Source organism: Myotis brandtii, unplaced genomic scaffold (assembly GCF_000412655.1).
Source record: "Myotis brandtii unplaced genomic scaffold, ASM41265v1 scaffold1163, whole genome shotgun sequence".
NCBI classification, from domain to species: domain Eukaryota; kingdom Metazoa; phylum Chordata; class Mammalia; order Chiroptera; family Vespertilionidae; genus Myotis; species Myotis brandtii.
Genome location: NW_005354025.1, coordinates 23,320 through 39,158, shown reverse-complemented (window position 1 = coordinate 39,158; position 15,839 = coordinate 23,320). Strand labels below are relative to the sequence as shown.

Sequence of the window (15,839 nt, the reverse complement as noted above, 5' to 3'; positions counted from 1 at the left end):
GGGAAACAACCTTTCTCGGAGAGGTGACCTTGGTTAAAACACATAGCGCCAAGAAGGGGAGCAAACATATTAAGAACAGTATGCCATATACTCCAGATTCCTTGAAACATATGCTGTGCAGATGTTTCTTCCCTGCAGTGACTGTGTCAAGCAGCAAGGATGGACTGGCTCCCGGCAGATAATGGGACCATTATTCATATTTCAGCATCCAGTACAAGGTAGGGGACATAAAAGGCAGCCAGCAATGTGAATTACAGTATTATAACTGGAATTAATTCAGGGATAATCATAAAATCTCTTTTTTTAACTGACACCAGTGGCTATAAAATTGGTTATTCCAAATACAATTTTCATTTATTTCCTTACACAACATCTTACTGTTTTGTTCAGTCTCAATGCACATTTTAAAGTTCACATCTGACATTTGCCTTTCCCCTTTGTCTATTTGACCTAATAGCTCTCTATTTTCATTATAGCCTCCTACTACATCCAGATCGACCTTCAGAATGTCCCCCAATGCCTTGCCTCTTTCCGCTGCTCTGTGTGTTTCAGCTGCTGTCTTCTGAGACTGCTCCTTCCTTCTCTCTATGTATCCAGGTGTGTGAAGACCTTTACATTCTGGATCAGAACTAGCCTCTTGCAAACCATGACCAGCTTCGTTCCTCAAAGATTGCCACCTGGGTTTTCCTGATATTTCAAATATTACTCCTAGAGGAGTAACCAGGAATTCTCAGCTTCGCCTCACTGCCCTGCCCGGCTGCCCTCTCCCCACCTGCCCCTCAAGCCCAATTCACTACAGCCTCCTTCAGTCCTCCCTCCATTGCCATCATTGTCCCAGATCCAAACCTGACTCAGATAGAAGTTCTATGTGCTGCTTCAGCCCTAGTAGCTCTTGTCTTTCACACCCCATCTTCCACCCAATATGAAGTTGATGAAATAAGCAAAGTCCCACCTTTGGACTCTGGGACTGCTGGTTCCTGCACTGTCCACTGTACCCCTAGCAGGGCTACGATGTCCCACTGATGAGCACTTGGGTCTTACTCTAATCCCATATTTAGGATTGACCCCAGTTCCCCATAAGGCCTCATTTCTGAAGACCTAGCTATGGTTCTGGACTGTACAAGCCCCAATTTCTCTCTTTGCCCCATGTTGTAGGCCTGAGGTTTCCTTAAATTTCCATTCTGAGTTCCCATTCTAGTAGCCAGCCTATTTTCTGCAAGTTCTCAATGAAGCCTGGAGCCCTTATGCTTTTTGCGCCCACCCCTGTGGACTGTGGTCCCTTCAGTGAACCTGAGCTTCCAGATCCAAGGCTGTGCTGTTCTCAAGGAGAGAGAGATATGGGCTGCGCGATTCACTGTTGACCCACACTCTGTGACCCTCTCAGAGGCGCTGGTCAACCATTTGCCTGATGCCTGGACAGAGGTGCAGGGTCAGTATGGATGACGAAACCGTCTCCACCCTGGGAGCCGCCAGGTCCCTGCTCTTATTTGGAGCCTGACTTCCTGCAGTCTCTGTCCTTGTGGGCAAGTCTAATTCTAGGTGCCAGCCCCACCCAGCCGTGCCGAAGGATTGAAACTTATATAAGATGTTCAGAGTTCCTTTCTGTTGAGGGTGGTAGTCACAGGACCGCTCGGAGGAAGTATAGGTTTTCTTGTGTCTTTCTGTAATTAATTCATTTCCTTCTCTAAGGTGGATCCTGTTTTAGTTGGTAATTATTTGTTATTTTTTTAATCCACACCTGCACTGATGCATCAGAGTTGATTTTTCATCAATCATTTTAATTATTTCTCAGGGTTATAAAGGGCAATGCATGTGTTGAAAAATATTCTTGGAGTTAAGCTTGTAGTATTGCAAACTCAAAAATGGACAGGAAACATGGGAAATACGTAGTAAATGTTGAACAGTCTGAAAACCAACCGGTGAGTATTATTGCTCTACTTTAAAATTTTGCTTATGTGACAGTCTTGTTTTCAGCATTTAAGAGCAATCTAATCTCTTTACTACTATGCAGTCAATGTCATAATTTTGCATTCTTCTCTGAAAGGAAGAGTAGCCATGTATTATATATTTGCCTCAACTTTTCATGCTATATTCTACTATATTATACTTTAGAAATTATTTTATATAGTTACTGATATAAAGCATTAGAAATTTTCTATGACCACATGATATGTGAATAAATCTATTTAGCTTTCTATATTTATCCTCTTCATTCAACAACTTTGGTTTCGTTTTGAGATTGTATTTTATGTATAATTTATAAATCTGTCAGAACTCAGATTTGTAGGTGTTTTGGAAATCCTGCTATTAATCCTGGATATTGTCTTTAGACCTGAGAAAGAAATCCTCTAAATATTTCTACTTTGTACAAAAGTATAATCTTTTGTCTATTTTAAAATGTCTTCCACCTGGAATCGAGCCCTCACTATATAGTTAAGTGCTTTTTATGTATCTGGTTATGTCTGAACCAATAATCTTTGATGGAAATGTGCTAAAAAATTAAAATGGAAAGTTAAAATTCACTGCCTGAAGCATAAATGAAATGTTTTACCTTTGCAATTTGGAGCCGTGGCTCCCAGCCTGTATTCATCGCCTGCAGTGTAAGCCAAAGGAGACAGTCCTGTTGCTCGGTGTTAGTGACTAAAAGGATTCCCATAGGTGATTCCTGTCACCAGAAGAGAAGGGGCTTGTGTTCTTGAGTCACTGAACAAAGGCCCCACCTCAAGAATGTTCTCTTTGTCTCTTCTGAGTTTGAGATACTAAGATTGGGTCTTCAGGATGCTGGAACTTGCAAATGAGAAAAAAAATCCCTTGAGCCAAATATTCATCGTTTTTATAGTTTCTCTAGATAGCAACAAACTTGATGAGCTTTACAGATATTTTCTTAAATTGTTTTTATAGCATGTATCTGGACAGCTGACTATTTCACTTTACTATGGACATTTAGAGCATAGCTATAAATATATTTTTCTCTGAAGACTAAATTTAATAATGAACTTTAAGGATTATTTGAAGATTATAAATCAAAAGAAAATAAATTTTGGTGTTTTGTTTTTCTGTTGGGATGTAGGAGATCATAAGTTAATCCTTATAAAGTTACCGGAAAAACCTATAGAACTTTCTTTGGTAACTACAGCTAATGCACTTCAGTTGCTTCTGGCCATTATTAACTAAAGCTGAATATTGGATTAAATATTATTCCCAGTTCTCCAACTATTCCAATTTTGTATAGAAACTCTGCCTGTACTAAGACTCAGAGAAACCTAACACAGTAAAAATATTACTCAGAAGCCGAGCCTAGATCATAGGTTCTGCACCCTTCGTGTAGACACCACTTATCATCTTCCTTCTCTGAAAGGGATGGGATTCCAACAGGGCCAGAACATTCTGAAAAACAGGCCGGGTGAGTGAGTTTTACTTTGTTTTCAAAGTGTGTTAAAATATCACCAGCTTTTGGCAAATTGGGTAATAATTAAAGCAACAGAATCAGCACTTAGGACAATAGGCAAGGTTGTTATTAAAGGTAAGTCCAACTTCGCTCAAATTTACCTAGTGAATAATATGGACTTGGTTAAATCTTAATAAAGCATAGAGCTGTTTTCTTTACTTCCTTGATATAACATTTAGAAAAATCTAACCTAGCAATCACTTTACTGCCGAGAGCATTTCATCTTATCTATATTAAATAACAATGATTTATTTTTTGCATTGTTAATGACAGTTCCTAATAGACAAATGGCCACATACAATCCAGTTTGACAATTTTATGAAACTTACTGATGGTTGGACTAGCCATTTTATAGCTATCTAGTAATGTGTTATTAAATCAACACGATCAAAGACAACTAGTAGTCGTAACAGTAGGAATGGAAACATGAATACTGATACTAACAACAGCAATAGCTAACACTTACTGAGTGCATGCTCTCTGTCTGACTGCTCTAACCCCCCGGCAGTTATCTACTCATAAATCCTCACAGCAAATCTCCGAGTGGGTATTTTAGTGTCCTCCCTTTGCAGACGAGCAAGGAGAGGTAAAGGTGCCTTTGACTCACAGCTAGAAAGTGTTATTATTCCATGAGTTGAAGAGCCCCGGATGATTCCACATTATTTTTGAGATGTAACAAAACTTTTGATCAAGATCCATAAATTCCTGAACCTATTCCTCTCTCATTTTCACTTTATCTTGTTCTTCTGCTTGTTTTAGCACACCTCTTCCCCCAAATATTTCCCACTGAACTCACCCATGTTCAACCTGTATCACACCTTTTTCTCAACAACATATTGCGTTTATCGTATTATTTGTTAACGATGCACAAATCTGTTTTGTCTCCCTGTTATTCGAGCATATAAATTCCCAGAGTAGAGACCTTTGCTGTCGTTGTTGAGGACTGTTTTTACCCTGCTGTATGCCCAATGGGAAGCCAGCAAAGCCGTATCACAAACTGGACAAATGGTTTGTCTTCTGTGTCCCTGTCCTGGGCTTTCGAGTTCCATTGTATAGAGCATGGCATGGATCATGCAAAGTCTCTTTGTATGAACATTTTTATTAGTATAGTGTAGTATAGAATACATTATCTTAATCTATTATCATACTTTAGTAAAACAATATACTATATGTAGTATAGTGGAATGAAAAGTACTCTGACCTAAGCACTGGACCCCAGTGCTTGCTATATGTTTATTATGGGATAATAATGATAATAATAATAACAATAATAATTTAACTCTTTTTGCTTCAAAATCTCATTACCAAAATGACCTTTAGGAGGTTTTACCTGATAAGCTGCAAGCAGTTCTTTTTTTTTTTTTTAGTTCTAACATTCTATTCCTTGTATGAAGAGAAGCTTCCTCATATATGCTCCACATACAGTAACTTGCAACATGAGGGTATTTAATACATGCTTGTAATATGACAGAGAAGATGAGATGATACACATTCCTGATCTGGAACATCAGTTGCTTACAAAAATTGGTTAAAATGTGATGTTTAATAATCTGTCTAGATGTTTTTATTTTCATAGAGTAATAAGAAAATATTCATTTCAGAAGTCTTGTCTTTATTCCTCTTAAAAGTCACACTATTGTTTATTTTTAATAGAGTTTAATTTGATAAATGTATCACCATATCTTCCTACTCACTTATGCTTTATCTCCACAGCCAATCACATGTTCAAATGACCAAGAGGTTCACAACTCTGCATGCTGGCGTCCACTTTCACGTGACATAACCTGTGATATCTCTTCCAACTCAACTGGGGTCTGCGTGGGCCCAGGAGTCCTTGGACATTCAGGATACCCACAAACAGAATCATCCCATACCCAGGTAATGTTGTATGTGTTGCAGCTTTTACCCAGGTTGGGATGTGCTCTATACGGGGATGTATTTGTTCTTTTCTTTCTCAGGAAATGTATTCAATCATTTAATTCACCCACATTCAGGGTAAGCCTTTGCTGTATTAGCTGTTAAAGTTATAAGTCATTGCGAGGCAGATCATAAGAAGGAAAATACTTTGTAGTCTCTGTTTTCAAAGGGCCAAAGTCCTAGTTGGGGACTGAAGTACTCACATATATAGAGAACATATGTGAAATTCAAAGGAATAAATATAAAGTACAAATGCGGGGTTGGGGAGGGGCAGAGGAGCGCATATGTTGGCAATGTGCAGCTTAATTCTCTAATTAGACTCCGGTGGGAGATTGGGTCATAGTTAAAGCCTCAAGGGTCCTACTGTATTGGTGAGAGCTCACTTTTCTTACATTGTTCCAGCTTCTGAACAATGTTGGTGGCACTTTCTTTTTGTCTCTTGTTTCTGACCTCTGGTGCGTATGACCTTGATATAGAAACCTGGCTCTGTTCTGCAGATTTTTCCCCACTAGCTTTGGAGACTGGATTCAGCTCTCCTTGGCTTGTGACCCTATTGGTCAGCTGAATGAACTTTACCTCAGGACTGTATCTCTCAATCTTCATCCCTAGTCTTGACCTTGACTATAAATTGCTTATTCTGCTTGGAAGTTTGGCTGTGTTCCCCTGACTCTAGAATTCCTACCCTCTGTTGCTTAATCTTGCTGTAGATGGTCAGTAGAAAGAGTCTGAGTCTTGTTTTTTGATTCTGGATTAAAATTATAATCTGCTTATACTGTTGCTGGGGCAATAGAAAAGAATGAATGAGCTCCACAGGGCAGTTAGGAAATCTTTCTTCTTGTTTGTGGAGATAAAGAAATCCATCGCATCATAGAATTGAAAGACATCTGAGGTAACATCTGATCTGGTAGTTCAACCCTTGCTGCATATTAGAATTAGGGGTTGTTTATGAAGTACCAATGGCTGAGCCCCACCCCAGACCAATTAAGTCAGAAACTCTGGGGGTGGGGTCCATGCATCAATATTTTTTAAATGCAACCAGTGATGAGAATAACTGACCTAGTCCCATTCTAACATCTTTAAAAATCAGGGACAATACGGCCTATGAAATCGAAGAGATTTGCCAGAATTCACATAACTTGTGATGAAGTGACTAAAACAGGAGAACTTAGGTATCCTGTTCTCTGGTCACATGCACTTTATTTTAAGAAGCTGCTCTTTTTCAGTTTCTTTTAAAGGAAGGATTAGACTCCATTAAAGTGCCTTTGGTGAAGGTGAAGAAACTATTTTTTCTAGGGCTAACTCGAACTTAGTGGTCCTCATTGCCCTGGCCTTGGTGACCCATGCCTTCATTGTACTCCTGCTGCCTTGGGGCTGCCACTCTGCATGAAACCCAAGAAATGCTGGGGCCCATATTTTGTAACATTTAATGTCTACTCTAGTCTGTCTATAAGGCATGAGTGTTATATTCTACTTCTTGAGGGTTTTACTCTCATCCAGGTAACAATATAATAAGCACTTTAGACAATTGAAAATTTACATACCTGACACTATGCCAGGCACTTTACAAACACTTATTTTTATCTTATATTTCTTATTAGTTAGGGATCATTATCATTATAAGGAAACTGATGCTTAGAAAGATAAAATTGCCAAATACTACACAGCTAATAAGTGGCAGAACCAAAATTCAACCCCCAAATCTTCTTGATTCCAAAGCTCTTGATCTTAATCCATATGCTACTCTGCATCCAAAATAAAAGTATTTTTGAAAACTAGTGAGATAGATATTTTTAGCCCTATATTTTAAGATAAGAAGATTTGAGGCTCAGAGAAGATAAGAAATTATATAAGATGTCATAACACTGAAATTTTAACACATCTCTCCAATTAAAAAGATTGCACTCTTCCACTTTGCTTTGTTGACTAAGACTATTAACAATAAATATTTGCAAAAACACTGTAGAATTAACGAAGCATTCATTTTTGTTAATTCTTAAGGTAATCCTGTAAGTCACAAGCAATTTTATCACCAATTCATAAATGAAAAAGTAGGGACTCAGAGAAGTTAAACAATTTGCATAGGCAGAATGTAGATTTCAATACAGTGTTTCTAATATCAAATCTCAGTGTGTTTTTTTCTTTTAAACCATACTAGTAAATAACTTAATCGGTGATCAGGATTAGTGAGAAGTTAAGTAGGGTTAAAATGCAGATCACTGGAATGTTTCTACGGGGCTCTTTCCTTTTAAAAAAAGTTTTATTTATTTATTTCAGAGATGAAGGGGGAGAGGGAGAAACGAAAACATCAACGATGAGAAAGAATCATTGATCAGCTGCCTCCTGCACGCCTCACACTAAGGATCGAGCCTGCAACCCAGGCATTTGCCCTGATCTAGAATCATAGGTTCATGCTCAACCACTGAGCCATGCCCAGGCAAGGTTGCTCTTTCCTTTGTACACTTGCAGTCAGTAAGCCTGGGAAGGAGCCAGTGCACTCAGGTGGATTCTCTAGGTCCCTCTGGTCATATTATGTCCTGAGCAGCTACCTCCATGCCAGATGATGGGAAGTTATAAAGGGCTATTATTAGGATTTGATTCATCAACAGGCTATGAATACTATTACTTTAAAAATGGGTGATACACCAAGAACAATTATGAAAAAAAACCCTCATGGTGTATCATTCCTCTCCTGATAATACAATCATTGATCAATACTCAGGTATTGTTGCAAAAATAGGTGCCTGAGGAGATCATGCTGCCTCTGGGTGGTGAAGTCAACAATAGTAGGAGATATTTAGCAGATAAAGTTACTGGGCTTAGTAATAAATTGGGAAGTTTCAAGGATGAACTCTCAGTTCCAGCTTTTGGAACTGAATGTAATAGATGGTGACGCCATTTAATAAAATGTGGGAGCTGGCCAGGGTTCACTGGGAAGATCATGACTTTGAGTTTGAATACAGTGAGTCTGAGGTACCTTTGAGATCTGAGATGTGATGTCATGCAAGCATTTGAAGGTTGGAGAGGAGAGCTGGGCTGGACATAAACTTGAAAGTCACTCTGATATAAGTGGTAATTAAAATAATAGTTATGAATGAGAAAGATGAGAAAGAAAGCACAGTAACCAAATCTTGCCCACCACTATTTTGTAAATCTAGTTTTATTGGGGTACAGTCATGCCTACTTGTTTACTTCCTGTCATGATAGTGGCAGACTGGAGTAGTGGTGGCAGAAACTGTATGGCTCACAAAGTTGAATATATTTACTATTTGGCCCTTTACAGATAAAGTTTGTTGATCCCAGGTTAGAGTGAAAAGAGACAAGTGAATGTCAACAATAAAGCCCCAAAGTGGATAGTGAGCCTTCAAAAGAAACCGAGCAGATTCTAGGGCAGTGGTTCTCAACCGTCTGGCCCTTTAAATACAATTCCTCATGAAATTATTTTTGTTGCTACTTCATAACTGTAATGTTGCTACTGTTATGAATCGTAATGTAAATATCTGATATGCAGAATGGTTTTAGATGACCCCTGTGAAAGGGTCGTTCGACCGCCAAAGGGGTTGCGACCCACAGGTTGAGAACCGCTGTTCTAGGGGTTTAGTAGGAAATCAATGAGAATGGAATATCACAGAAGCAAAGGAAAGAGATTATTCAATAAAGAGAAAGAGGAATGGCCTCCAGTGGCAAATGCTACTGAGGGCTTAAATAAGAGAAGAGCTAAACTAGGTTAGTTCTATTTTAATGAATGGATGTCCCTGATGACTTTATTAAGAGGTATTTCATGGCATGACAGAAGCAGGAGCCAGACTGATTTGGATTGAAGAGTGTGCAGACGGAGACATTGCATTAGACAACTGTCAGGAAATTTCATTTTCCAGAGAAAGAGAAGTAGCTAGACAGGATTTGGAATCACACCATGCATTTTTTGTTTGTTTAAGATGGGGAGAGATTTGAGTGTGTTTAAATGTTAAAAAGAAGAATCCAGTGAAGAGGAAAGTGGTGAAGTATTCAGTCCAATAGAAAGGGGAAATCAAAAGGAAAGAAAGTGCAGAGGGGATGGGACGGAAGGACAGATGGGCAGATCCATCTCAGGCAGGAGGGCTTGCTCCTCTTGTGTAAATCAGGGAAGAAAGAGAGCTGGAGCCCAGGCATGTTTCTGTTTGCAGGTTTGGGACCTAGAGGGGGTTTGAAAGACTTGCAGTTTGAGGCCCTGGATAGGTAGTTCAGTTGGTTAGAGCATTGTCCCAACACATGAAGGTTGTGGGTTTGACCTCTGGCCAGTGCACATGACAAGGAGCAATCAACGAATTCATAAATAAGTATAACAACAAATCGATGTTTCTCTCTCTTTTCCCCTTCCTCTTTCTAAAATTAATCAATTAAAAAAAGTTCTTATTTGATGGTTTCAAGTTTCCTAACGAAGTAGAAAGGTTGTGAAGTCATTTGATGGGAATGAGAAGGGACAATGTTGATAACCAGAACAGTGAGTTGAGGTGTATCCCCGGGGTCGTGTTTTCTGACACCAAAGAATGAGCTCCACGGACCAGAAGATTTAAGCAAAAGTGTGGAAAATGTATTACAAGCAGATTCAGACTCCCCTCACGGGAGTGGGGAGCAATAATGGGCTGCCCCCCTCAAGCCTTGTTAAATGTATTACAAGCAGATTCAGACTCCCCTCACGGGGGTGGGAAGCAATAATGGGCTGCCCCCCTCAAGCCTTGTAGTCCAGGAGTATATATTTGCTACAAGCCTGCTCTATGTCTCTCTCTGTTGTCCTTGCCCAGCAATGGACCCGAACTTTCTCTGTTTCTGTGTGCCAGTTCACTTTTTTGTTGCAGGCCCTCCCTTGTTTTCCCATGCCTCCCTCTTTGATTCCAGAAACATTTTATTATTTCTGCTTGGTTGGTTTCTGTGATTAGGCTGCTCAAACGTCCATGTCTGCCCCTGCCTATGTCCCACCTGCCTTTGTTTCCCACTAGACCCCTGCCCTGTCTGCCTGCGTTTCAAGTGAACCCTCTCAATGTGTGTGTGTGTAAAGGCTGGTGGGTGGAGGTTACAAGTTTGAGGAGAAAGAAGAAGATTGAGAAATATAATCGGAGAACTATAATAGGATGGCAGAGAAGTACAGAAATTCCACTCAAGAATGGTGATCACACATTTATCCTGACTCTGCTCAGCCCAGGTGCTTGACTTTCCCCAACAGTGTGGCTGCTCACAGTGGGCAGGTGCAGAGAAAGCAGAATGCCACGTGTTTGCCAGCTGGAAGAAATGAAAAGAAGAAACTGTGGGAGGTTTTGGGGAATTGGTGTTACTGAAATCATGGAACATAGAACAAAAGGTGGACAAAGAGGGATATGAGTGAAGCAAGGGCTGCTGGGTTGAAGATTTTTAAAAAAATCTTTATTGTTGAAGGTATTACATATGTCCCCTTTGGTCTCCCATTGATCTCTGTAGCCTGCCCCGCCCCTCGCCCCTCACCCTTTGCCCCAGGCCTCCACCACCTTATTGTCTGTGTCCATGGGTTATGCATATGTGCATACAAATCCTTTGGTTGATCTCTTCCTACCCACCCTGGGCTGAAGATTTTAATAAAAGTAAAGAAAGGTTATTATACTAATAATTGAACTAACAAGATGGAAGGAGAGGAGATGGTGGTTAGAACACTGGATTCTTAGGGAAGTGATTTTGGAAGTGGAGCAGTTGGGGTAATGACAATGTCCAGTGGAGGATCAGGTGTATGACAGAGAATTTATTAAAATGCCATTCTGCTTACATGAAAAGATGAAGAACCCCCTACCCATCATTGGAAAATAGAATAAGAGAAGATGAGATATTGGCAGATTTTGATTTCTTCCAAAGTTAGAGATTGCATGCAATTAATTCCACCTGGATTAAAACTTGGATTTTTAAGCCTAAATATCTTCAGAGATTATAGGGATTCAAATGATGTTAATGCACTAAGTTGTACACAAAACAAAAATCGAAAGACTTTTTGTTTTTCATTACTAATATTTTTATTGACACTCTTAGGTGAAAAGAAATTGCCATAATTGGACTCTGTGGAACATCTTTTTGGCTTGTCTCTTAGCCTGTGTGATAACAACAGCAATTGGAGTCCTCATAATATGCCTGGTGAATAACAGAGGAAATGACAACTCTTCCATTGTTATCAAGGTATCCCCAAATGATGGGGAGCCTGTAACTGCTATTCATGGAAAAACCTCTGCTGCTCCTCAACCCACAGTGACCACCATGTCGTCAACTGAACCTACAACTGTAGCCACTTCGAAAGACTCTACAACCATTTCAACGTCTACTGAATCTACAGCCACAATAGCCGCAACCACCACTTCAACTGCACCTACAACCTCCACACGTTCAACTGAACTTACTGCCACAACAGCCATCACTCCTACTTCAACTAAAACCAGAGAAGCTACCAGTTAAATGGAATCTACAACAGTTGCAATTGTAACATAAAACTTTTTAAATATATATATTTTTTTGATTTCAGAGAGGAAGGGAGAGGGAGAGAGAGATAGAAACATCAATGATGAGAGGGAATCATTGATCAGCTGCCTCCTGCATGCCCCCTACTGGGGATTGAGTCTGCAAATCAGGTATGTGCCCTTGACCGGAATTGAATCTGAGACCCTTCAGTCTGCAGGCTGACACTCTATCCACTGAGCCAAACCAGCTAGGGCTGTAACATAAAGTTTTGATAAAACTTTCTCAGTGGACAACCAAAACAATCACCACTTCCACCATCTCTTTTAATGTACAACTATGTTTACTTCAGTTGAATCTACAACCACTACCATGGCCATTCAACCTACGACTGTAATTTCTACTTAGCCTACAATAACAGTAGTCATCAATCTCCTTCATCAACCTGTAATCTACAACTACAAATGCCATATCATCACTTTACCTAACAGAACCACCATTAGGCATCAAAATGTTCTCTTCTGTGGCAAGTTAACCTTTAGTTATCTCTAAAGATTAACCTACAACTACCTTCTCCCACTAGCTCTTCCCTCAAACTGTAGCTATCTCTTCTGCAATAGCTGAGTCAATATTTACTGCTATTTATATACCTTCAGTAGCTACCATGATGCCACTTGAAGACATCATGTTAGCTACATTAGTCACAAGAATTTAGACAGTGAATAATGGAATAATTACTTCAATCTTCACTAAATCAACACTGAGGACTTCTAAATGTATTAAAACTGTTTTTAAAGAACTCAACATTTAAGCTATAAAGAATCTGTTGTTGGTGCTATCATTCAAAATAAATTATTTCATATAGAAAAAGTAACCCAATTTGTTCATTTAAGAAATCTTAAAGAAGTTTTATTAAAAAAAACCTTATGATAAAATTAGCCATTTAGATTGTCATATTATTATTTTCAGTTCAGAACATTGCATTCCTCTGTACACAAATTACATGCATAATAAACAGAAATTTTGAATAAGTATGATTTAAACAAATTTATGTAGAGGAAATTCTAGAATTTATTATAATTCTTTCCTTTATGGTGAAGTCATATTTCTTCAATTTCTCTTTAGATTGCAAATAACTTTTAAACAATCATATTCTATTTACATTAATATTGAAAGTATATGTGAATCTCTTTTTAAAAATTACATAATTTTCTGCAATCTTGTAGGTCAATCAACTAAACAAAATAAAAGACATCTCTTAAGTTTTAACTATGTGCTACAGACAGAAGACACAGCCCCACCGGTGTGGCTAAGCATCAACTTATGAACCAGGTCACAGTTTGATTCCCGGTTGGGGCACATGCCTGGGTTGTGGGCTCAAACCTCAGTAGGGGGCATGCAGGAGGCAGCTGATCAATGATTCTTTCTCATCATTGATGTTTCTATCTCTCTCTCTTTCTCCCTTCCTCTCTGAAATCAAGAAAAATTCATTTTTAAAAGAGACAGAAAAAATAGCAACACAAACTGAGCAGTATGTTAATTTAGACTTAATTTTTGAATTCTTAATAATTCCAGCAGATTTAAATTACAATTAATGATATCCCAGACTTATTAAACCAGAATTGGAACTAATAATCTATAATTTTTAAAACTTCATAGATCCTTGTACTGTCCAGGCAGGTTTCAGAATCACTGATTCAACAATCATAGTCTAAAAATGATAATATAGTGATGTAAGTTCTAATTAAAAATATTTAAATCAGAATCTCATTCTAGGTATGCAAGAAGAAGAATTACAGACCAACCATGTACAAAATAAATCTACTTAACTGATTACATATATGATCAAGACCAGAATGTTTCATTTATCAAATAATAAAAAATATTTCCAAGAAAAACTTCAAAATTAAAGCTTCTGCACAAATTTTAAATCATTTAAAATCTATGAAAGTTGAACCTAAAAGGATACTCATTGTTAATTTTAACTAGCTGAGTTATTTTAATCATATGTACTTAGAAGTGGTGACATTTTAGTACATACGTTGTTAATTTAGATTTCTTATAATGCAAATTGACCTTCACTTCCCTCCTTGCTGTTTTGGTTAGGAATATTTTATGAGATGTTTAAAACATCACTGATTAGACCATTAAATTTCTGATTTTGAGTTATAATTTTCCAATTCTTTCAGAGATCTATTAATCATAAGAATGATAAATGATCTGAAGTTTACTCATACTTGTAAATAAATACATATATAGCTTATTTTATAAAGATTAAGATTTCCTCAGCCTGTAACAAAATTGGTCTTTAAAAATATACATTGAACAAATGAGTAAATGGTAGCTGATTTGTATTATGTAATATCCATGACAATAGACCTTCTGTATTACCTATTATTGTATCCACCTGGCATATAGTAGACCCCAATAAAATTTTATTTCAAATGTTTATATTTGAAAGATAATTTTTAAGGCATGATTCTGCAAGAAAAGAACATATAACTCTTAAATGTTAGTATTAGTAAAACAATTTAGCCAATTTTTGTTTAAATGGAATCATTTCAATTCTTTTAATTTTTTATAAGACTTATTTCCCACCCTTTAATAATGTACTTGATTATTTTCTGAATGCTCACAGATTCCATAAATCTGGAGTTCATAAATTCTCTTAGTTCCTAGTGAAGACTTCAGGTCACTGTTGATCATGGGAAGAGGAGCATCAGTGGTGGCAGGTGGGGAAAACAACACTAATTTTTAATAAATAAAAGGATAATATGCTAATTAGACCAGAGGTCCTTCTGGACAACCTTCAGGACGAAGCCAGGGCTGCAAGGGCCAAGGCAAGACACCGTGGCTGCGATGGCCGAGCCCCTTGCACGAATTTCATGCATCAGGCCTCTAGTTTTCAATAAAATCTTAGCAGTTCCTTCCTAGAAGGCAGATGTAGTTCCTGGCCTAAGCATCCTTCTGGAATGTTCTCTCACTCTACCTGCTGAAACTTTATACACCTTACTTTCTCTCTCCATTTCTTGTTTCTTTGTCACTTATTTTCATATCTCAGCACTTGCTACTTTGAAACTTTATAGTATATTTTCCCTTCCTAACAATATCATCAAAAATTTAAAACATTTTTAGTGGGTGCATCACAGACAATACCTAGTATGATTTTAGCTAGCTTCCAGGAAGCTCTTCTGAGTACAACTGCTTTAAGAAAAATAAAACTCTGTGTGCCATGTGTACCAGTAAGAATAGAGTTGCTCAAGGAAATAGGCAGACACAGCGAGCAAGAGGGGAGTTTATTAGAGGGAATAGGGGGTGAAGCCACAACCAGGGAAGGTTAGGACTCAGCCTCCGCTGTCCTGGAGGTTGAATTTTACACGCAAAAACCGCAAGAGGCGGAGGAGGCTGGGGGGTGGGGTGGGGTGTAAGTGTTCTAGTCTGATTAGATGGAGTTTGTTGTCCTTCAGACCAATTAGTGCTGGCCATTGAGGCTGTGGGCTGTAAGCGGCCATTGTTATTGTTGGCCTGCTGTCTTGCCCTCCTTGCGGCTGCCTCCTGTTGTGCTAGATAAGGTCCAGATGGTTGTTCCATGAAATGAGGCTGGGGCCACTTTCTTCATCAGGACTTTGTAGTCCGCTTGAGCCAAATGTCCTCTATGGCCTGTCAGTGGGTAAATGGAACATACAAGCCAGTCAGAGAAAGATAAGTATCACATGATCTCACTCATATGTGGAATCTAATGAGCCAAATAAAATGATGGTCAAAAATAGACCCAGAAACATAGAAGCATGAACAGACTGTTAAACCTCAGAGGGAAGGCAGGGGAGGGTGGGTGGGAAGAGTTCAACCCATGAACTTGTCTGCATATATGCCTAACTCATGGACACAGAGAATGGGGTGGTGAGGACATGGGTGGGAGACAGGTGGGAGCAGGATGGGGTTTATGGGGGGAAAGAAAGGCCTATATAATACTTTTAACAATAAAGATTTTGAGAGAGAGAGAGAGAGAGAGAGAGAGAGAGAGAGAGAG

General features: G+C 38.7%; 1 protein-coding gene across 1 annotated transcript; it reads left to right on the top strand.

Annotated features, from left to right (window-relative positions):
• Positions 1-159: 159 nt before the first annotated feature.
• Positions 160-11,809, top strand: DYNAP (dynactin associated protein). Its single transcript, XM_005858254.1, is given in 4 exon segments — positions 160-218; positions 1,793-1,919; positions 5,162-5,326; positions 11,393-11,809. Coding segments are annotated over 4 exon segments (768 nt in total).
• The last annotated feature ends 4,030 nt before the right edge of the window (positions 11,810-15,839 follow it).